At 37.3% G+C, this 23816-nt stretch overlaps 3 protein-coding genes across 4 annotated transcripts in view; 2 read left to right on the forward strand and 1 right to left on the reverse strand.

Annotated features, from left to right (window-relative positions):
• The window catches only part of bbs12 (Bardet-Biedl syndrome 12), a 47812-nt gene extending 34227 nt beyond the window's left edge, over positions 1–13585 (forward strand). Inside the window, exons 1-2 of one of the 2 annotated variants that reach the window (XM_032555403.1) lie at positions 9484–9572; positions 11253–13585. In XM_032555403.1, coding sequence (XP_032411294.1) covers positions 11261–13126 — 1866 coding nt within the window. In that variant the 5' untranslated portion in view covers positions 9484–9572; positions 11253–11260 and the 3' untranslated portion in view covers positions 13127–13585. Of the gene's footprint in view, positions 1–9483; positions 9573–11252 lie in introns of those variants that run through there. The other variant, XM_032555404.1, reaches the window with a different exon arrangement.
• cetn4 (centrin 4) lies at positions 2702–9359 on the reverse strand. Its single transcript, XM_032555405.1, has 5 exons — positions 9240–9359; positions 8895–9050; positions 8696–8824; positions 7773–7910; positions 2702–2992 (listed from the first exon to the last, which is right to left on the reverse strand). Exons 1-5 carry the CDS (start codon positions 9240–9242, stop codon positions 2903–2905), a joined length of 516 nt encoding a protein of 171 aa, XP_032411296.1. The 5' UTR covers positions 9243–9359; the 3' UTR covers positions 2702–2902.
• Positions 13586–14781: 1196 nt separating the features above from the next.
• fgf2 (fibroblast growth factor 2) lies at positions 14782–23619 on the forward strand. The gene is made up of 3 exons (XM_032555567.1): positions 14782–16941; positions 20355–20458; positions 22945–23619. The coding sequence occupies exons 1-3, from the start codon at positions 16764–16766 to the stop codon at positions 23128–23130; spliced, it is 468 nt and encodes a 155-aa protein (XP_032411458.1). The 5' UTR covers positions 14782–16763; the 3' UTR covers positions 23131–23619.
• The last annotated feature ends 197 nt before the right edge of the window (positions 23620–23816 follow it).

Genomic DNA, 23816 nt, shown 5'->3' on the forward strand with positions numbered 1-23816 from the left:
GAAAGTAGGCCAGTATGTAAACTACAGACTAGAGCTCTTATTAGTGAATAACACAGCTGTTGATTATTATTATTATTATTTTATAGTGTGTTTATGTTTGCTGTAGTTCCACATGGATTTCTCTTAAACTGAACTCTGTGTTAAAAATTACTTTGGGTTGTTTGATACCAAAATCAACTTTACTTGCTCCTGTCATTATAAACCAAAATATTTCTGGCTAATAAAAATAAAAGCATTTTCTAATGTTTTTTTTTTTATACATAATTTAAGTCACTCATAACAGTTTTAGGGTGTTGAGTACTGAATTGTTTTGAATGTTAAAGTAGGTCAAATTGTATATGATTTAAAATCCTAAACCATAAGAAAAAGTTTCACTCAGAAATTTGGCTTGATGAAAATGACTTGTAAACATGTCAAGATTAAAAAGCTGATTTTCCAGTATATGCTTCAAACGGTTTGGTGATTCTTGGATACTCTGTCAGAAATAAATAGCTAAATAACAATTGTTCATCATTTAAAATAACACCTGTATAAACCACTGCTACCCTTCTGAAACAGGAGTTCCAGCATGATCACTTTCTTCATTCTTGGGCCTGCTCAAGAGTCACATCCTATGGGTAAGATATTGATTTCTTATAAGCTCTCACATAAAATAGATATAAAAAAAATAGTATTCATATTTTCAGAATAGCTACTTGCCTTCATAATATCAGGATGCGTATTACTGAGGCACTTTTTAGTTCCTTGGTCCACTCAAAGTGAGCTTCAGATCTGCGTTTCAGCTCTCACCTGTTGAGTGGAGCACTTTGAACTGCAACACAGTGGATGGATTTGAGTCATAGCAGGTTACATGATGCAAGCAAGTGAAAAACTGGCCTTTTGATATGGCTCACCTAAAGCAATTCCAAGTTTCATCTTAGCAGGTTCAAGCTTGGCAATTTAGTTTGGTCCATAATAAATAAGCAGTGTAGATTTCTTCAGCTTGTTTTTAATTGTCACTTTCTAAAGGCAAAGAGGTGTTTCAAATTAAATTAACCGCCATTTTTGGTAAAGCTGGGTTCAGTTTTTAAAACTGTAGGTTCAGCAACTAAGTAACAGAACTTACCTTATGACATTAAGTAAGCTGAAAGATATCAAAACATGTGAGATATTAATCAGTTATTAATATTTATCTGTCTGGAAAAAGTTACTGAGCCATATCTTAGGCTTGAGGACTCCAGTAAAATACAGGGGGTCATTATCCACAGAGGTTTCTGGCCTACCAAAATTACCCCAAGATTCCAACTCATTCAGGAAGTCAGGAAAGAATCGAGAACACTTCCTCGGCTTCTTTAAGGTAATTGTTAGTGATTAAAAAATAAGAGTCTGGTCAAAAATGGGATCTATGTAAGGAGTGTCCCAAGGCAAAAGAAAAAGGCCATAAAATACAAAATACTTCCGTTAAAAAACATCATAAATATTCTATGGACTGAGACAAAAGTGGCCTTCCATGATGGTTGTATTTAAAACTTAAAACATTTAATTAAAATACATGCTAGCAGCTAAATGTGGTGGTAGATGATCTGGGTCGGTTTTCTGCTTCAGGACCTGAACGGCCTGCAGGTCTTAATGGAACCATGAATTCTGCTCTCTGCCTGAAAATCCTGAAGGATAATCTCCTAATGTCATAAGTAACCTCAAGCAGATTTGGATCTCACAGAAAACTAAATCAAAAATCCACTTCTGAATGGCTTCAAAAATGTTATGAATGGCATAGTCAAAGTCTGAACCTAAATCGATTGAGTTACTGTTGTGTGACCTTTAAATCAATCTGTCATTCCTGCCAAGGATATGACAGCCAGTTGTTAGGTGTAGAAGGACTTTTTCACAAAGAACCAATTGGGTGGTATAGCTTTATTTCCTTAATAAAAGAAATCGAAAATGAAAATGGAATTTTATTTTTGGTCATATTGTATTTAATAATCTGAAAGACTTAAGTAAAATAAAAGAGCAGAAACAAAAGAAATCTGCAAAGGAATGTTTGAAAAATCCTTTTCGATAAAACCAGGCATAACAATATGAAATATCAATAACATTTCTTGTATGGAATGTTTTTCAAATGTTGGATTTCATATTGAGAGAGAACTTTTCAAATTTTCCACCTGAGGTTCTGTCGCTGTCTAGAACAGGTTATCACAACTTTCATAATCAGTGGCAAGCATCCTCAAAATAATAGACAGCCGTCTGACGGTTCGGAAAAACACGTCATTACATATCCTGTTTATTTAAGCAAGGTTTGATGTTTTGGACAAAAGCAGACTTCCGCTCCATGTTACAATTAATCAGCAGGAGCATCTTTCCTATAAGATGATCAAAAGATGTAGGTAGGTAAAACAGATCTCGTTCAGGCGATACCAAGTTCAGCTCAAAGCATGAAGTGAGAGTCACTTTTACTGACTTACTCATCTCAGGTTTATTCTGCTGATTTCTATTTACAGTAAGATAATTCGAATTAGTCAACATCAACTTAGTCATGTCTGTCTGTCTGTCTGACCATCATTGGCACGCTGCGCTTTGCAAGTTGCACAACAGTGAATGCAATGCACTGAAATCACTTTCACTAAGATCTTCATGAGCTGCTGTAACCTGCCTCTGCATTGCACCACCTCCGTTTCAACAAGAAAGTTGGTAAAAAAAAACAAAAAACTTCTCAAACTGACACTTCACGATCAGTTCAAACATGAGACAAAACTGTGATTGTTTTTATTTGTCTTATAGAAAAAAAGGACCTGTACAAAGACAAAGGATTTTTAAAAAGTTATTTACAAAGAGAGCCTGTCTTAGTTCCAGAAAAGCTACAGTAAAAATAGTTGGAACAAGGTCAGAATTTAATCCTGAAAAGGTTTTAAAACTGCAACACACTTCAGTACAGATTGGTCTTCTTCATTATCCGTAGAAATTCTTGCTCGTTGACTTCTCCGTCACCATCCTGGTCGGCTTCGTCTATCATTTCCTGAAGGCCGACAAATATGAATGTTAAGGAGGGAATTGTGTGAAACAATCCATATTATATATATATACAATATATATACAGTATACAGTATATACACTATACATATATATATATATATTTTTTTTTTACACTACATGAAAGTAAGAATAAAATATTTTAAACTGCAAAATGACAATTTGCTGAACTCCACAATAAAAAAGATGTCTAATTTACATAGAGAAGATATTGTGATATATATATATTTTTTTTTTCCGTTTTTCTTTTTCAAGGTTTTAGAACACAGCTGGTAGAAAGATTCAAAGTAAATTCAGCTAGGAATTTATTTTTATCATTTTCTAGACCTGGATAAGTCTGAGAAAAAAATAGCTTTGTGTGGAAAAATATTTGCTTCTACAGCCATTGTTCTAAAGGACAAAACCTAACAAAACTTAAAGAGGGATTTTTATGTATTTTCCAGGCACATAGTGTCAGTTTATTCTGCAACCAACTAACTATAGTAACTTCAGTTATGAAAATAATTTATATATCAGGCATTACTTAAGAGCAATCTGATTTTGTAATTTGATGCCTTGAAGTTGGCCTCTGTCTCTTTCAGACACTCCACCTTCAACACATCATCACAGCAATACTAATCCATGGTGTCATTTACAAGCATACATAGGAGCTTTGGACTGAGAAGTTGTCCCTATGATGAGCTCAGCAGACATGCAATTCCCCCAGGTGTTTGCTAATTGCGTCTGCCGCTAGTCTGGAGGAGCTGATTGGGAGTGGAGTGGGGGGAGGAGAGGGGAGGGTTGCTGTGTGAGGCAGAAGCTCAACTGGAAACTGCAGCTCTGAGAAGGAGCTTTGGGTAAATAGAGGGTGCTGTGTATAAGCAAGCGTTTAGGCACCCCTAAATGTTTGCCACCAGAGAATCGAGGATTCCTCAAACATACATGAAAGAATCAAAGCAGCATCCAGGTTTGTTTTTAATGAGAGAATAACATTACGATATCATGTGAAGCTCAAAAAAGTTGATTTTACATAAGACTCCCCCTTTAAAATTCAGTATCATTCAGTTGATCTTGATTTTAACATTTTACCCTTAACATATTTTTTATTTAATGACTGAAAGCTGTGCATTCGATACTACCGACATTACTGAAGAGGTGCTGTATAAAGCTTGAATTAGTGCAAAATTTGGAAACTATTTAAAGCGTTTCTGGAACCTACAGTTTAGAGATGTGAAATTATTGCACCTTTCACTGTTACTGAGAAATTCTTTTTGTCATAAGAATTTTGGTTTATTGTGATGATAAACTATACAACCATACAACATATATTAGATGCTAGAGCAGTATTTGTGTTCGTGGGGCTTTGATTGTGGTGTGATAATGTAAATGTAATAATCCAAGGTTGAACAGTGTAGAACCGGCGCACCACAACTCTGTATTTTTGTGTTATAATGATGAACCTCTCAAGATAATGCATCTGAATTAGAATTTTTTACTGAATGGTGCTAAATATGAATGTCTTAAATCTGAACTTTTCTTCATGCATTAATCTGGATGGTCAAACCAGATTCTGCTCTACTAGACGTTTGCAACCCTGGCTTTGTTTTGGCAACAGGCTACGTGTGTTGCTGCGACATGATCGCTTCTGAGTTGTGGTTTCTCTGCTTTTTCTGATCCTACCATGACCTCAGCTTCAGTTGAAGCCGCTCCCTCCAGGGCCAAATAAGATGTGGGCAATAAAGGAAAAAGTGACAAGTTTCTGTACTTAGCATCAACCAAGCTGATGTCGGATGCAGCATAATTCTCTGCATCAACAGATTATTGTGACATACTGAAGTGTCGACAGTAGCAATGCCATGAGGCAGTGACTTGAGTAATGGAAATTGTATTTTATTTCAAAAAGTTGTTTCCTCTTACTCACTTTCAAGATACAAATTGTGTTTGAACAAATTTAATTTGTTCTGTAAATGACACACAAATAAAACGATGTACATGTCATCCAAATAACTTCCTTATCAAATATTCTCATGCAACAAATTTAAGCATTTTAACTTGGTATACAGGTAAAAGCCAGTAAATTAGAATATTTTGAAAAACTTGATTTATTTCAGTAATTGCATTCAAAAGGTGTAACTTGTACATCATATTTATTCATTGCACACAGACTGATGCATTCAAATGTTTATTTCATTTAATTTTGATGATTTGAAGTGGCAACAAATGAAAATCCAAAATTCCGTGTGTCACAAAATTAGAATATTGTGTAAGAGTTAAATTTTGAAGACACCTGGTGCCACAAACTAATCAGCTGATTAACTCAAAACACCTGCAAAGGGCTTTAAATGGTCTCTCAGTCCAGTTCTGAAGCCTACACAAACATGGGGAAGACTTCAGATTTGACAGCTGTCCAAAAGGCGACCATCGACACATTGCACAAGGAGGGAAAGACACAAAAGGTTATTGCTGAAGAGGCTGGCTGTTCTCAGAGCTCTGTGGTCAGAAAAAGTGTACAAGCGATAGGGATCACCGCGCCCTAGTCAAGATTGTGAAAAAAAACCCATTCAAAAATGTGGGGGAGATTCACAAGGAGTGGACAGCTGCTGGAGTCAGTGCTTCAAGATCCACCACCAAGAGACGCTTGAAAGACATGGGTTTCAACTGCCGCATACCTCGTGTCAAGCCACTGTTGACCAAGAAACAGCGCGAAAAGCGTCTCACCTGGGCTAAGGAAAAAAAGAGCTGGACTGCTGCTGAGTGGTCCAAAGTCATGTTTTCTGACGAAAGCAAATTTTGCATTTCCTTTGGAAATCGAGGTCCCAGAGTCTGGAGGAAGACAGGAGAGGCACAGGATCCACGTTGCCTGAAGTCTAGTGTAAAGTTTCCACCATCAGTGATGGTTTGGGGTGCCATGTCATCTGCTGGTGTCTGTCCACTCTGTTTCCTGAGATCCAGGGTCAACGCAGCCGTCTACCAGCAAGTTTTAGAGCACTTCATGCTTCCTGCTGCTGACCTGCTCTATGGAGATGGAGATTTCAGGTTCCAACAGGACTTGGCGCCTGCACACAGCGCAAAATCTACCCGTGCCTGGTTTACGGACCATGGTATTTCTGTTCTAAATTGGCCAGCCAACTCCCCTGACCTTAGCCCCATAGAAAATCTGTGGGGTATTGTGAAAAGGAAGATGCAGAATGCCAGACCCAAAAACGCAGAAGAGTTGAAGGCCACTATCAGAGCAACCTGGGCTCTCATAACACCTGAGCAGTGCCAGAAACTCATCGACTCCATGCCACGCCGCATTAATGCAGTAATTGAGGCAAAAGGAGCTCCAACCAAGTATTGAGTATTGTACATGCTCATATTTTTCATTTTCATACTTTTCAGTTGGCCAACATTTCTAAAAAATCCCTTTTTTGTATTAGCCTTAAGTAATATTCTAATTTTGTGACACACGGAATTTTGGATTTTCATTTGTTGCCACTTCAAATCATCAAAATCAAATGAAATAAACATTTGAATGCATCAGTCTGTGTGCAATGAATAAATATAATGTACAAGTTACACCTTTTGAATGCAATTACTGTAATAAATCAAGTTTTTCAAAATATTCTAATTTACTGGCTTTTACCTGTATTAGCAACGTTTTTATTTTCTAAAAATGTAATTTCTAATCCCGAAAATACTAAGAAAAGGACATCTGACTTGAGAACAGTGAGAGATAACCACTTGGTAATGACTAATATGAATGAAGAAGACTAATTTGAAGCGGCCTCCATCACCTGCGTTGGAAGTTTGCACCTTTTACGCAGATTGAAGCTTTTTGTAGAGAGTTCTCGTGGTATGTGTATTTCTTTGGACCAGATAGGTGTAATACATATCAGATAGGAACGCATACCAAGGTAGGAGAAACTAGAACAACCTTAATTTAGCTGATCCATAAAAGAATTTAGACTCTCCACAATCATCTCATTAAATTAAAATATCATCATACACATCCATGAGGAAGACAATGTTGAGTGAAAGAAAAAAGTGTGGGAGAAACAGGGATAACTGTAACCTTAAGAGGATAGTGAAGAGAAGCCCATTCAGATCCAGTAATGAAAACAAAGACCAGCACTAAAGCAAGCTGGGCTTCCTGAACACTTCAGCACAACCACAAGATGATTACTTCCATGCCCTGCTGCACTGATACAGTAATTCAAGCAAAAGGACCTCCAACCAAGTAATAGGTGAATTTACTGGACACATTTTTGAGTAGACACACAGATTTGAATGCAAAGTCATATTATTAATCAATTTTATGTAATATTGTAAGTTTCAATGAATCTGAATTTGGAGGTTTACATTTGCTGTAAATAATCATTAACAAGTAAAGAAACTATGTTTTATGAAAATTTTACTTATTTTTTAAATAAGTTAGTGAAATGAAAATATCATTTTTGATGATATTGCAATTTGAGATGTTCCTATTTTTATGATTGGAGGGTACTGAGAGTAGTACATACAATAATAAATGACCTCCAACACATATTAATATAAATATTTCTACTTTGGACTCTTAAGTTCATGTGTCAGAGTTCTGTTATCCTCTTTGTGTTTTGTTCTCATTATTAGGAATATTGTGATATTTTTCTTAATATAATTTCACTGATGATTCATTTACAGCCCACATATGTGGTTATTGCACTGTAGCTCAAGAAAAGAAATATATTTTTTATCAAAGTAACTTTTACTGTAACTTATCAGATGAAATAGATAATTTAGCAATAAAATAAAAGATCCAAAGTTACCTGTAGCTCTTCATCTGTGAGGTTTTCTCCCAGCTCTTTCGCAACTCTCTTGAGATTTTTGAAAGAGATTTTTCCTGTGCAGTCATCATCGAACAGTCGGAAAGCCTTCATTATTTCCTCTTTGCTATCCTTCTCATTCTGTTAACATCACAGGAGACAGTAAACGTGGAATTACTGTAAACAGGTTAAAACTTCTCTTCTGAGCCCTAAATTATCCACTAATTCCAAATGTGTCGTCCTTTTGCATCCAATACTAGATATTTTGTCTGCAGAACTATGGTACCCCTGCTGTCAGTTCTTTTTGGCCAAACCCATTTAATGATAGAACAACAATAGTCTTCTTTATAATATGTCAATATGTTGAAATTTGGAACATTGTCCTGGTGGAAGACACAATGTTGCCTCATTTTCAGTTGCCAATGGAGAAAAACATGTTAAACAATTATTTTAAACAATGTACTTCTTTTAAAGTAAATGTAACAAGCATAATTTGTAATCACACTATAAAGAAACAGTTTGATGAAGACAAGCAGACTAAGACCGTGAATTCCTGGAACCATGTCTTGTGGTCTTATGAGACGATGATAAACATATCTGGATCAAGCGTGTGCGGTGGTGAGGAGTACGACGACAACTGTGTTTTGCCCACAGTCAAGGATGGTGGTAAGAGTGTCATGGTTTGGGACTACATAAGAACTGTCATGTTGGGAACAACTTTACACTTACAGGTGTACTCAATTTTGTTGCCAGCACTTTAGACATTAATGGCTTTGTGTTATTTTAAGGAGGCATTACTTGACGTTGTCTGAAATATAAATCAATTAATTAGGAGATAGGAGACTAGAACAATAAAAGTTTAATTTACTTTGAAGGCTTTTTTTAACTGTCAGGGTGAACAGTGAACAATGTGTCCATACACTCACCATTTTCTGGGTCATCATACAAAGAAAGTCATCAAAATCAATGGTTCCAGAACCATCCTTGACAATATCTGAAACCATCTTCTTGATTTCCTCCTTTTTTGGTTCAAAGCCTAGGGCTCTCATGGCAACCTGTAGGGGAGATAAATAGCCAATAAGGTTCTGTGAGCACCAATGACATTTGATCTTTACCAAAGCCCACCTTGAGTTCTTTGATGTCAATTGTCCCAGTTCCATCTGTGTCAAACAGATCAAAAGCTTCCTTGATCTCCTGCTTCTGTTCCTCCGTCAGATCAGATTTGGAGCCTGGCTTTTTCTTTTGGCTCGCTGAGGCAGCAGTTTTCCGGTAATTTGTAGCCTAAGAAGCAGACATGATCAGAAATTACCCGAAGAAACGCCTTATGTCTAAAAGAACCAAGCTAGCTAGCGAAAGCTCTCGTTCGGCTAATGAATGAGACAAAAAATCAAGGCCTTTAAGACTAAAATGAACATAAAACATTGTGAACAGAGCAGACATGAGATATTAAACACTTCGGCATAGCTTTACCATTTAAAACCCCGAATCCACCAAAGAAGAAAACTTCAGCGTTGTGTTTGCTAATCAGATGTCAACAAAACATGCAGCAACGGTTGTATTTTTAACGGACACAGCCGGCAACCAATAGAAGGTAGGAAAAAACGGAATCTGGTCTTGTTAGCCAATCTGAAAGTAGCACGGGTGGGCTCTAAAAGTTTCCACCAATTGACTTGAGTCTTTTTTTGTTGCCCAGCAACTAGGGCATTTAACGCATGCGCATTGTTTCTTTGTTGTTTTTTTTAAGCCCGCGCGTCCGGAAGAGAGCTTAGAACAAAACAAATGGTTCAGACTTAAAAAATAAAGGTAACGGCTCGTTTTCATGAATAAAATTCGAACAGTTATGTCTTTTCAGAAAAGACTGTTTTATTGTATTTCAGGTATAAAACGGGTAACTTCATTAATAATACTAATAATGGTAGCCTGCATGCGCCTTATCTGCAAAACGTCTTAAATATAAAGTAAATATTTTATATTTATTTTAAAAGTGGACTTAGAATGATTTTGAACCAATGTGAATGTTGTAAAGTATGGAATTAGAGCATCACATTCTAGTTTTTATGTTAGTATACTGCATTAGGATTAAATCACAGTATTGTTCTCAATGGCCCACGATTTATTCAGATCAAATAAACAAGTAGGGCTTGAAATCATGAAATAAACTTTTTGCTTGTATCTCCGTGTTGTCTGACAGGTTCACTTTTTTGAGGCATGCCTTGAACTTCATGAATGTTCCAACATTCTTGTATTGAAGCTGACTGATCAGCTCTGTATGCAAAGCTCTATTTTTCCAGTTTCCACCTGTTTCCAGTCAAACTTAAGTCTGCACTGGTTGTTGACTGTGTCGTTTAACAATTCTTTCCTGAACAGATGTTAAAATATTTTTTTTCATTGAACAAATGTATTTTTATTTTGAATAATGACTTAAATATCACCAAACTTACTTTGTATGGACACAAATAGAAATACAGCTCCACATCATCACAGACTGTGGAAATGTGATGGTGTTCTTAAAGTAGTGGTTAATGTTTCATTGGCATGATACCAAACAATTATTCTAGCATCATTCCCTCTGAATATGCAAATTTGTTATCTTATTTTCTTTCAACCAAGTTCTTACAGTGTGCTCCTAAACTTTGAGTCCTGATTCTATACTTTTGAGTTTTATTTCTTTTATTTTGTATTTCCAATTTTCAAGGCAATATTGTTTTGAATTTTCTACACTGATTCATTATGCTTCCATTTTTCACATTTACTGTTTTGTTTGGAGTTGCTTGTCCAGCACTCGTTTACTTTCTTGAAGAATTTTTAACCCATTTCATTGTTTCAAATGGCAGCTCTGATGTTGGGGCCTCGTTTCCTGTCAGTGGCCCAAGTGCAACAGCTCTCTGTGATCTGGAACCACTTCTTTAACTCCTGATTCATTTGCGTATTTACAGTAATTGTGCAGATATTAGTTTTTATTTTTATTTTCCTCTACTTGATCTAAAGAAAAGTGATTATTGGCCATGGGCTGCATTATGATTGTTTAAGCTTTAGGTGTTGTACTTAACTCCATTTGTGAAGCAGACAATAGTTGGCTTATATTATTTTAGTATACCTGCTTATTTAGTATACCTACTTACCACCTGGAGATATTGCCTCCTGGCCAAATGCCGCAGTCATGTAGAGGTTACTGAAGTGTGACTCATCAACTTGACATATTTAGTATTAGTAATTAGTCCTTTCTTATGCTGATCTTTTTGTCCTGAGTTAAACTTTATGTTGAAAAGTACATTCCTGCCAAATAAAATGTAAAGCATTGACCTAAACCCAACATTAATGTAAGGACGCCTATAATCTTTGGAAACTTATAGCATTCTCTAGAGCACAATGCTAAAATTAAAAACTGTTTAACCTTTTTCCACAAATAATGTTAAGCAGATTTACTATGTAAACAGATAATATTTGTTGACACTGAGTGTTTCTGATTCTTTTATTTTTCAGTCTGGATAATGCTGGAAGGCGTAGTAATAAACAGTCGACAACATGTTGGACTCCAGAAACTCTCAGCACTTTCAGGAAGGATACGGTCCTCCGTTGGTCCGTTTAAAAACTACAAGTTCATCCAAGATGAATCGAGTGGGGACTCAGTTCTGGTGTGCTCATGCTTTCGTATCATTGAGAACCTGGAACCTGCATGCACGGTGGGTCAGCTGGTTTATGAGACTGTTCGAGCCCATCATCAGCAGTACCGCACAGGGTCTGGATGCTTGCTGTTTCTTGCAGGAGCTTGGAGCCATACTGCATTGGACAGCCTCCAGAGAGGCATTTCAGTTCAGCACATAATCACAGCTATGTCTGAGGGGATTGATATTTGCTTGGATGTTTGCAAGAAATTTTCAGTTTCATTCAAGGACCTCACTGTAATGGAGAAATGCACTGCTGCACCTGGAGGTACAAAGAAAGCTTCTACCAACGTATCTAAAGAGATGGCAAACTTTCATGACAAGTGTCTAAGCAAGAGTGGACAAAGAAAGGTTAAGCTCAGCAGACATTTTTGTGGGACCAAGTCGGGAATGCTCTCCACAGTTCGGCATCCTGATCAGCCTGACATGATAGTCATTGCTGAGTCTTTGAGCCATGGTTGTGAAAAGGCTATGAAATTGGCAGTTGAAGCTGCTCAGATGCTGTTAAAGACAAACCAACAACGTATCAGCGATCCCTTGTTTGACATTTCAAAAATGTTAACCTGTCTTGTTTCTGGTTTACCAGAGGACTGCGCATGTGTTGTTGAAGGCTGCATTCTTCTTTTATCTGACGAGCAGGCTGTAGTTGCTCATATGGTAAAACAACAACCCCTGAAAGTTGCTCTTATTACTGGAGATCTGTCTCAGACCTACCGCCATCTGGGCTTCAAAAGCCTACCAGGTGAACAATGTGTGCGTGAGAACTTGGATTTGTCAGCTTCAAGCAAAGAGGATGAATGGGTGGATAAGGTTGTGAAACTACTCTTGAACCTGGAAGTGAAACTGATACTAACTGCTGGCCTTGTCAGCCAGAAGGTCATCCAGCACTGTTGTAGGCATCAGATTCTCGTGGTGGAAAAGGTCAACTCTTCTGTTTTGAAGACTATTGGCAGCTCAACTGGAGCTATTCCAGTAAACTATGCCACGCAGTTAACGGAGTCTTGTGTCGGTGATGGTGTTAATGTTGAGATCTGGAGGGACCTCAGCAGCTATGAGAGGAAATCTTTAACAGCTGTGAACATTTCCACTGGGAGGAATAGTGGGCTGGTCACAGTGGTTGTAACAAGTTGCGTACATGGCAAGCTGCAAGCTCTGGAGGACCAATTCTGGGCCTGTGCGTACCGTTTACACCATGCACTGAAAGATGGAGCCCTGTTGCCTGGTGCTGGAGGAACCGAGGTGCTTTGTGTTCATCAGCTACAAAAGCAAGCAGAACACAACAGAGTGAAAGACAGCAAAACTGGGTCAGCAGCTAACCTCTACAGAGGTCTCGTGCTACAACTCATGGCAGATGGTTTAATAGATTACATAACGGCTGTAATGGTTAACACAGGAAGGTGCTCAGCAGCCAATGCTAGGACTATTGTCAGCAAGCAACTGACGGAATTTCACAGAGATGAAATAAGCACAGGGAAGTTTTTGCAACTTGTTTCGCAGAGCAAAAGAGAGGATGCAGGTTTCTCAGCAGTGAAACCAGATGAAACACCGACTTTGAACATCTATGATAACTTGAGTGTGAAGCAGGAAGCTTGGAGGAAAGCTTTAGACCTAGTTTTTCTAGTTCTACAGACTGATGCAGAAATCATCACAGGAACTGGCCAAAAAAATGAGGGGAATCTGATGCTGCTTTGATTGTTCCAAAAACAAAATAATTTATTTATTTATTTATTGGTTTTCCAACTTTTGCAATTTGCCGTAAAGTTATTTTTTTGTTAAAGTCATGTTATATGAGTTTTCTTGTCATCAATAACACAGATAATATAGAGAGTGTTCTATCTATTCTCTACCACTAGGGAGAGACATAATCTTCAAAAATAAACTTTTTGAAAACATTTCAGTGACCTGGGTTTTTCATTCAAAGTTGCAACATAGTCAGAGTAAACTTTTGAAATTGACTAATTATTAATTATTCTTTAAAAAATTTAAAAATCCAAGAGGTGGTGGTGGGGGGGGGGGTTGTTGTTAAATCTTTGCTTCTAAACGTCTAAATCAGTCCAGGGGTCAGCAATCTTTTAAACGTAAGTATCCATTCTTAACTCACCGGCCAGTCAAATAAAACTTGTTCAGAGCCGGAAATATCACATGACTTTTAAAAAATAGATAACTTTTAACTTTAGACAAATATTTACTGTAGAAAATTTGTTGTTGCTTTTAATGAAACACAATTTTGTTAATAATTGTTAGGATTTAAAATAAAGATTAGCAAAAATGAGGATGGATTGTTTTGAGTGGGATGGAAAATGTAAAAAAACAAAATAGCGCATAGATTCCAACCTAATAACAAGAATCCAGATCTAAAAAACATTGCAAGTGCTTTTAGTGTCATTCTTTGTGGAAATGCAATGCAAATATTGTGGGAATAAACTGAAAAAATGTTTTAAAAAACTGTGTTTGTTATATGTAAATTTAAAAACATTAGCTAGTTCCTTTTCATTTTTTAGCCAAAGTTATTCAGAGCCATTGTGAAAGGTCCAAATACCCATTTGCTGCTTCAAAGCTGTAGGTTGCAGACCCCTGACCTAGACTCATTGAAATTAGTGAAATAATCTAATAAAGATCTAATTACCTCAAAGCAATACTTTCAAGAGAATATTAGCTGATGTAAAAGTATTTTGGATATTTAATAAATGTATGCAAGTAAACACAATTACACCCTTGAAAGCTGCTAACTAGAAAGGGGACCTTTTAAGGAACACTCTTGAACTGTCTCATCAATGGTGATGTAATGTTATAGTATTGCCATTGTACGCAGAATTCCCCTTTTTGTATGTTAGACGTTTACGGTGGCAATGACATGCGTGTACTTCCATTTCCTGTGAGAGAGTCTCATGTGTGCTAAAATTAGCTCAGTGAAATAAAAAGCTTCCCCAGCTCCACCAGGGCATTGCTGTGTGGTGACAGTGACGAGGCAGACGAGTGAGACATGACAACCACAAGGCAATGACAGGGGAACTGGAATGGCACAGATCCGACCGACAGTTCAGAGCAACTCATCTATGCTTTATCTGAATATCTGGATTAGAGAAGACTTAGACTTAGACTTACTTTATTATCATTTTGCATGCACAGGGTGTATACAGAACGAAATTTCGTTGCATACGGCTCAGAACAATGTTTTGAGGTTCTAATGTTATGAGGTTACTCCGGAATATAAATCTAAATATAAAATATAAAGTGCAGGAATGACAGTAAAATAGAAGTTATTTAGCTCTGTACATGTGCAAGGTATGAAGTGGAGACCAGTTTTTGAGTGCAGTCCAGTTAAGAGTTCAGCAGTCTGATGGCAAGTGGGAAAAAGCTGTTTCGGAAAGAATATAAAACCTTAAAAATTAAAACCTGTTTTTCTGATAATATTACTAATTATTGTGGTATTTATGTTAGAAGATTGCTCCAAGAATCCTCTCAGTTGTGAGGACCAGATACATCTGTCAGTCTGTCCAGGGGTCAGGTTTTTTAGGTTAAACCCAAACTCCAAGTGGATCTTATATGGCCAGAAATTAATTATGATGTTCATATCCACCTCACTGATTGAAACACAGAAGATAATCAGAGATGGGTAATAACTAGTTACATTTACAATACCAGAATTTGCACAAAGCTATATATGTCATCTGATATTTTAAAATATTAAATCTGAGGTTTTGTTACGCAATACTTAGGTAGTCTTTTTAGAAAACACTTTTTTACTCTTACTTTTTTAAGTTTGCAAAGTACATTTGAACCAGATTACCTGAGTGATCTGGAAGATTGATACAACAACAGCAGAAGCCATTCAGTGCCTTATAAACTAACAGAAGTATTTTAAAGTGTATCCTCTGAGCGACAGGGAGCCAGTGTAAGGACTTTGGAACTGGGGTGATGTGCCCTGTCTTCCTGGTCCTAGTGAGAACATGAGCAGCAGCATTCTGTATCAGCTGGAGCTGTCTCATAGATTCTTTAGGCATGCCTGTAAAGGGAATATTGCAGTACTGAATTCGACTGAAGATATAGCACATGGATGAGTAATCGTAAAACTGTTTTTCTGGTGATCAAAGACCGACTTTGTAATTGTCTTTATGTGTTTCTGAAGGTTTAGGTCTGAGTCCATCACTACTCCAGATTTCAGGCCTTCTACTTTCTAGCCGTAATACACACATCCACACACTGATTTACTCTAAGCGTCTGCTCAGTCCTTGAATGGTTTCATAGTCACCTGTTGACATTGTAATGTAGAACTATGTCTCATCTTTACAGTAAGAGTAACTAGTCTTATTACTTGTTAAAATATGAGCCATCAGAAGCAAGTAGATATGAAAATATTTGTATTTCCAAACTTTCTCATTTTCTGAAAGTTCTATTCTTCCATCCGTTTGTCCCTCCAATTACCATCCCGCCATCAATCCAAATTATATAAATCATAAATTTATAGTAAACTTTTAACATTCAGAAATGGCCAAAATAACTGAGAAACCTTTGTCTAGATATTTTGTATCTCTCTTTGATCAGCTTTTAATAAGTTGAAAATAACAGTTACACGAATTCAGTGAGGCTTTCTTTTCTCAGCAAGTTCCTGGACTTTCTGTTAGAAATAGTTTATTATGAGTGAATTTTCCTCTGAGTCACTGGGATGACTTCTTAAGCCTTCTTTTCCTGCTCTGGGAGTGAGTGAATGAATGAAAACAGTGGTTCTGTTCACATACTGCTGCTGCTGGTTCTGGTTTCAGTTCTCTGAAGCCTCAGTGACAGATTCCAAGCTGCCCGTCCCCCTTTCCCAACCTCTACTGGGTTGGCTGGTTAAATTGGCAAGGATTAGTGGGTGTGAGCATTGCGTGTGTGTGTGTGTGCGTATGTGTGTCTGGTTGCTCCTAGGGCGCATGCGAACTGAGGCCCAAAAGGGAAAGCCTTCATCAGAGATCTAAGCCAGCTGCACAGCTTCAACTGCAAGAAGAGAGTTGAACTGAAGGGATCTGCATGTAAACCCTTCTGCATGTACGCCACAGAGGCAGCCAGCTCTACAGACAGCAGATCAAACTTCTACAACTATGAGAAATGAATGATTCCAATCAGATTGATCCCTCAAGATTCTCAGGCCTTAAAGGGCACTTTCTGCCCTGAGAGGGGGCTTCTCAGGAGTACTGACCTCTGAGGTTAAGTGGAATCAGTCTGTGTGAAGGGCTGCGGAGAAGGGGAGGAGGGAGAAGTTTGTGGGAGGTGGGAGGCCACGGCGGGGCTCCTGCACTTCTCAAGAAGGAGACGAAGCAGTTGCCAGGAAGCAGCTTGAAAGGAGGAGATGGCCACGGGAGAAATCACAACACTTCCCGCTGTACCTGAGGACGGCGCCACTGGTGGCTTTCCTCCTGGGAGCTTCAAGGACCCCAAGAGACTGTACTGTAAAAACGGAGGCTTTTTTCTGAGGATTAAACCTGACGGGGGTGTGGATGGAATCCGGGAGAAAAGCGACCCTCACAGTAAGTATTTCCAGTCTCATTGTTTTTGCTTTGGGCACTTCACAAAGCTTCTTTAAATTTTTTCATATGCAACAGAAAATGAAAGGAGATAGAGACTCTTCCAGCTTATTGAGGTTAATTCTACATTTAATGTAGGAGAACCTAGGAGAAGCACAAAACCTCCAGATTAGTAAACGTTTTTTAAATGACAAAGAATTTGAATGAATGATGTTTTTAGTTTGTGTTTTCACCCTGCTGAGTCACTCACTGAAGGATTTACGTCACACAAGACAGCAAATGAAATCCATCTCTCTCAGAGCCATCAGGACGATCAGAAATTATAACAGATGCTTTATAGTGAGTCAGGTCAGCTTCTATGTACCTTTTTAAGTGAAAACATGTGTGTGCTTGTTTTGAATGAACAACCATTATGTCTATGAAGGCTTCCAGGTCACTGATTACTTGAAAGTATGTCCTCAACTTTCATTAGTGAGTAGGAGGGACTAGGGAGGACATGGACCTGGACTTTTTTCCCCTCCTGGGAAAACACATGCCTGGCAGAGTAGTTGAAGATAAAGGGCAACCTGTCAGCCATGAGAAGCTAAACAAATCGTTTGGACACTTGGTAATTGTTTCTAAAATGTCTTTAAGTACTTTAGTTCTTGCTGTTCTCCCTATGGACATTTCTTGGAGAATATTGCTGTTTTATAAAGAAATAAATCCTCATTACATTGAGTATTGAGCTTTTTACTCAAATAGTCAACTGTGATTTTAGTTCCTTGCATCAATGCTCCTTTTGTCAAACCCTGACAGACCTGCCAGATGAAGCTGGAAACATAAGAGAACATGTGATCCACAAAATACTGCTTTCCTCATCCTAAAAACCTCGGACAGAGACGTCACCACAGACTATTTCCTGTATTTTACTCGCAAATGTTACACAGTTTTGACGCTGGTATCTGTCCTCCTTCAGGGCAGGACATACAGTATGTTGTAAAAAAACAAACCTACAGCAGCAAACCTTCTTATTTAGGCTAACACACCTCTTTGATCTGTGACTTGAAACATCCTACCATCTAACTAACTTCAGACAGATGCATTGAAAGGCTTACTGTGAGTTAATTTTAAGACAGATCCTGTAATTTATCTTATGAGGCCGCTGCTTCCTTTTTGGTGGCTTGCTACACATGGGTTCCTGCTGGTTAGATGAGCAGTCTCTATCCTAACAAACAAAAGGAAGTGGAGATGGTTTTCATCTGGTTTTGATGAAGCTGTCACATGGTCACCAGCGGTGCTTGGGTCCTCATTACCACCATTTTAATTTACATATGAAATGTCACACAGTGGTAGGCAGAACACAGAGGAAACCTGTTTGGCTTTAACGTAACAGTTTTTTAACAAAATCTCCATTATTGCAATTATAGGCATCCATGCTTATAATATTTTGAAGTTTTTGAAAAGCAGGAAAGAACTTGGACTTGAGACTAAAATGTCTCGAGGTTGAACCATACAGACATTCAGATTGCAGGATGTTGAGTTATGTTATTTCTGTTTGTAGACTTTTGTTCTTTGCTTTTTAAGTTGAGGCATTGCATTTTCAGACAGTTATTGCCTCTGGTTTGGGATGTTGTGCAACTGAAAGGATTTTTTTCTTATATTTTTAGTATGAGACAGTTGTTATGATGGGAGCAGTTGATTAGCCTCTCAAAAGTTAAAAAAAATGCCTGAAATTCCATACTAGTTTAAAAGGATGCTGCATGAATGGAGAGCAGAATGAAAGAGAAGAGAGAAGGGAAAGTTCAAATCCTCTCTTCCATCAATCATATCGCGCAAGGTTCATATCCCGACTCCAATGTCTCTCTGCCTGGTTTTCTAACCATACGGCCAGACAGACATTTAAAGACGAGGAGTTCCAAAGCAAATGAAGTGGATTAGCAGTGTTTGCCAACAACAAATCTTGGACATGTTACTGTGTAATATTATCTCTGGTGATGATGGTCATACAGTGAGCCCTCCACACATCCTCTAGATCAGGTGTCTGCACTCTTTACAAAACAAAAAGCAATTTTTGCTCTCATGAAAAATTACAAAAAAAATCCTCAGGAAAGGATTTTTTTGTAATTTTTAAAGAACAAACATTTCTCTTTTTAAGTTTTAAAATAAAGGAAAACATTGAAAATAGACAACAGACACTTTTTCTTATGGGATTAAAAATCACATATTTTCCTTGGAAATCTCGTCATCCTGGGCGCTCCCGTAAGCCGTTTTCAGTTCATCCCACACATTTTCTATTCGGAATAAAGGCTGAATAAGGTTAATTTTGTGTCTGGTGTACCATTTCTGTGTTGATTTAACGACAGATTTTATGGTTTCTGGCAGAGTCCACCGGAGTTTTATCCTAGTTACACTGATCATTCAAAGAGTTCATGATGGCATGCACTCTACTTTACAAAAAAAAGAAAAAAAAAGGCACACCGCCTTTACAAAAGAAACAGGACCACAGCAATATAGATCCTCTACCAGCAACTGGTTGCCATAAATATCATCTCTTGACTTGGGAGACCCCAAGATACCAGTTAGCTTTGGACATTGTTTGTACCTTCCTTACTACAGAATAGTTTTCTCATCATGCCATAGAAAGACAAAAGGTTTTCCTGTTGTCTTTCCGCAGTTTACATTTTTAAGAACAATTTTCTTAAACCGTTCTTGTAACTTTTCTTGTTTTAAAGAGCAGCAATGAGACATCTCTCTCCATCATACTTGTATACCAGGGAATGAGCAAGTAATTGATTAGTATTCAAACATTTTAGGATGGTCTAATTAACTTTAAACATATACACTGACATTCAGTTAAACGTCTTTGTATGTTTTGGGTCCAAAATGTGACACTTATGGTATTAGAGACATTTTGATAAAACCAAAGAAATTTGTTTGGTTTGTTTTTCTTCTGAAAAACCCAAACAATTTTTTTATTTTTATTTTTTTTTTTTGCTTAAACTTAAAATATATATTTATTTTAAGTTTAAGCCCTTCTCGTATGCGTTTCAATCACAACTGCAGAAACAAACCAAATTCAGGTATTTAGAGGCAACCACAGGTTGCATTTGGTTGCATCACAAAATCACATCAAAGAGAATCTTCATCTTCAAGGTCTTGTGATTGGATAGTTGTTTTTGATTTTTGACTTTGTGATCATGTTTACTGCTGTGATGCCTCAGATATATCCGCCACATTATTTGTGTCTCTTGTGGCCAACATGGATAATCTTGAAGGAAATGGAGAGCATTCAGTTTGAATCTGAAGATGCACTTTTATATTTTCCTTCATTCAGTAAACAGATCGCTCATTCTCTCTCTGTGTTTAAACATTCCACTGTGAATGTACAAGTGCTTTCTATTTACTCAATTTAAATAAACTTTTATCTTGGTCTGCAGTAAAGCTTCAGCTACAGGCAACCTCAGTGGGAGAGGTGATCATCAAAGGAGTTTGTGCAAACCGTTATCTGGCGATGAACAGAGATGGACGGCTGTTTGGAGTGGTGAGTGGCTATCTCTTTACAGATGTTATGTCTGTTTCATATAAAATTACTTTGTTATCTTGGTAATGTAATTAAATAATTGAAAAATGTTTTTCTATGAAGTCTAAACAGTTTGAGTTATTTAGTCTTGTAGTCCAAGTCACAGAGGTGTGATTACAAAAGGTAATCACACGTCATGGTTTAAAATGCCATAAAAATTTTTATTCAATTTAGTGTTCCTTTCCACAGAGAGTAGACTGGGAAGGAAAATAAGCATTTAAATATGTGACAAGCATATAAATATATGTTAATTACCTTTAAAAATGCAGATTGCTAAACCTGCAGAAAAGGCAGATATAAATGAAGAGCTGACTACCCTTCAGCTTTTTTCCATTTTGTTACATTAATGCATTTTATTTATGATTTTATGTGACACAACAACACAATTAGCACACATAACTGTTAGGTTTCAAAAAGTTAGAAAATAAACCTTGGAGGTTGGTTAGTGAGCATTAGTGAACATCAGGAAGACCAAAGAACGCAGAAGAAAGGGCAAGGAGAAGGTTGTGGAGTACTTGACCGGTTCAATTCTTACCTAAAGAACAAGGACTTCTTTGTGGTAATAGGTAACGTCTCAACAGAACGGACAGAAGCCACATATGGGGTGAAGAAGAATTATCTAGTGCCAGCACACAGCTAGTTATTACAGAATCTGGGTGATTATAATAAACATACTTTTCAGAAACCTGACATTTCTGTTTAAAATGTCTGTATAAGAGTCTCTGGGGTCATATTGTGCAACTGCCTGATCTAGAGTGTACAAATGTCACAACAGAATATGAATAATAATAAACATACTTTTCAGAAACCTGACATTTCTGTTTAAAATGTCTGTACAAATGTCACAACAAAGCACAGACAGATATGTACTAGACAATGATGTGGATAAAAGTGAAATATAAACCATCCAACCCAATCTCTGTTAAACACTTCAGTCTTTTTGGGTGGGGGAAACATCCACAAAAAGAGATAATTTTTAAAAAATTGTTTGAAGTATTACAAGTGTTCATGCTTTTTACATAAACACCTTTGCATCTGTTCTTTTTTGTTACTTTAAAGTATCTGAAACAGAAAATAAAAATTGTTAAAGGATTTTATTTGTTCAGCGCTTGTTGGCCATTGGGGACCATTAAACTTTTATTATAGCCTAGTCTCTTTTATAAACTTTCTCCAGATCCTTTTAAATCTTTATAACATTAAGAAGTTAGGCATCTCTTAAACTTTCCCGCTCAACCCCAGAAATGTTCTCTTTTCTAAATTTTCTCGAGCTAAAGTTAATTGGTAACTTTAGCTCCAAGCTCCAATTTGCTTACCAGGTAACCAGGTTCTCCAAACATTGGTGTAAATAGGCAAATACTGCTGCTTTGCTGCTTCCAGTAGCACTGAAACTGCAAAGTGGTGGTGATTTACGAGGCCTGGTGGTTGTAAAACCTTGTACTGGATAATTACGAATTGGAATTTCCTCCTCATAATAAGAGGTTGCCTCCCAAGACGATGTCCAGCCTGACTATTGTATGTGTCTAAATTTTAAAACTTCTCTGTAATTTCATCTCACTACAATCTTTACTGAATGACGGAAAATTTGAATTAGAGGAAAAATGTCCCTTTTCTATAATAATCTGATCATATTGAAAGTGAAAAGTGTCCTCAAGCAATTTTAAATATGAACTGGTTTATTTACTGCATTTATGTCAAGGCATGTTTAGGATTTATTCAAGCTGCAAGAAAGACCAAGAGCTGGGAGTGTTTGCACTCTTTTGGAAATCCTTTTGGATTCGATAGTGGTTGACATTTTCTAGAGCGAACATACGGGAGCCGTTGTTTTAGCAATAATAGCTGTTAGCAGCACAAACCACTACTATGAAATGGTAAAGTCAGGTTACAACAGAAACTCTTTGATCTTTTTTTTAAAAAATGACAAAAGGTAAATTATTACAGAACAATTTTACTTTTACTCAAGTGTGGCTTCATATAATTTTGTTTTTGTCATCTTTAATTATTCAATTACATTTCTTTAATTTTCCTGAACTCTCCCCCCAAACCCGATACAATTAATTTATAATTCAATCAATAAAAAAAGATGCAGAAACAGAAAGAACCAGTTTACCTTTTCTCCTTCTTGGTTTAGTTTTAATATTATTTTACTACAAAGAAACATGCAAAAGAACCTCAACAGAAACAAAATGATTTTGTTGAGATTAAACTTCAGTAACATGGGCGTGCTGTGGTGGCGTAGGGGATAGCGCGACCCACGTTTGGAGGCCTTGAGTCCTCGTCGCGGGTTCGATTCCCGGACCCGCCGACATTTACCGCATGTCTTCCCCCTTCTCTTTTCCTGTCAGCCTACTTTCATATAAGGGACTAGAGCCCACAAAAGACCCCCTGGAGGGGAGAGAAAAAAAACAAAACTTCAGTAACATGATGATGCTCTGTCCCTTTTTCTTCAGAGACGTCCAACAGATGAGTGCTACTTCCTTGAGAGACTTGAGAGCAACAACTACAACACCTACCGCTCCAGGAAATACCCAAACATGTACGTGGCACTGAAGAGGACTGGCCAGTACAAGTCCGGGAGCAAAACCGGACCGGGTCAGAAGGCCATTCTCTTTCTACCAATGTCGGCAAAGTGCTAACCAGGTGTCAGAGAGAGAGAGAACGTCTTTTGCACGATGTGGAGCCAATGACCACAGTGTTGGATTGGCTTTGCCTAAAACAGCTGTGACAATCTAACTATTTCCTCTGGAACATGTGTGATTAATTCAGCTTTAAATCCAAACGCTACCACATATTTAAATGCATTACTCCAGGTTTAGTCCACAGAGAGCAGATATTCAGCAACTAGAGCCAAAAACCAAGGAGGTTAAAGTAAAATCCATATTTAAAATTGCAGGAACACTTCCAGACTGTTACACATTCACATTTAATAGATAAAAATTAGCTTTTAAAGCTGCCTCTTATCTATGTAACAGAATTTGTGCAAAATCAGAGTCAGTTTAACTGATTTAAATTTGAAAGAAAGTATTAAATAAAAAATTTAATACTTTGTATAATAAATAATGCATTATATATCAACCACCACAATGAGTTTCAGCAGCAATAACAAAATCTACTCCTGAGTAGGGCTAAAACGATTAATCGATTTTTGAAATAATCGTCAACTAATTCAGTAATCGATTAATTGTATACAGACTCAAAAAAAGCCCATTTGCTGAGAAAAAAACAAACTCAGAGTAGAAATTAAGCCAAAACTGTAAAATATGTAAATAAATTTGGCATTTAAGATGAAAACACTTTTGCTTGAAAATATTTTTTCCCAAAC

Source organism: Xiphophorus hellerii, chromosome 23 (genome assembly GCF_003331165.1).
Source record: "Xiphophorus hellerii strain 12219 chromosome 23, Xiphophorus_hellerii-4.1, whole genome shotgun sequence".
In the NCBI taxonomy this organism is placed as follows: Eukaryota; Metazoa; Chordata; class Actinopteri; order Cyprinodontiformes; family Poeciliidae; genus Xiphophorus; species Xiphophorus hellerii.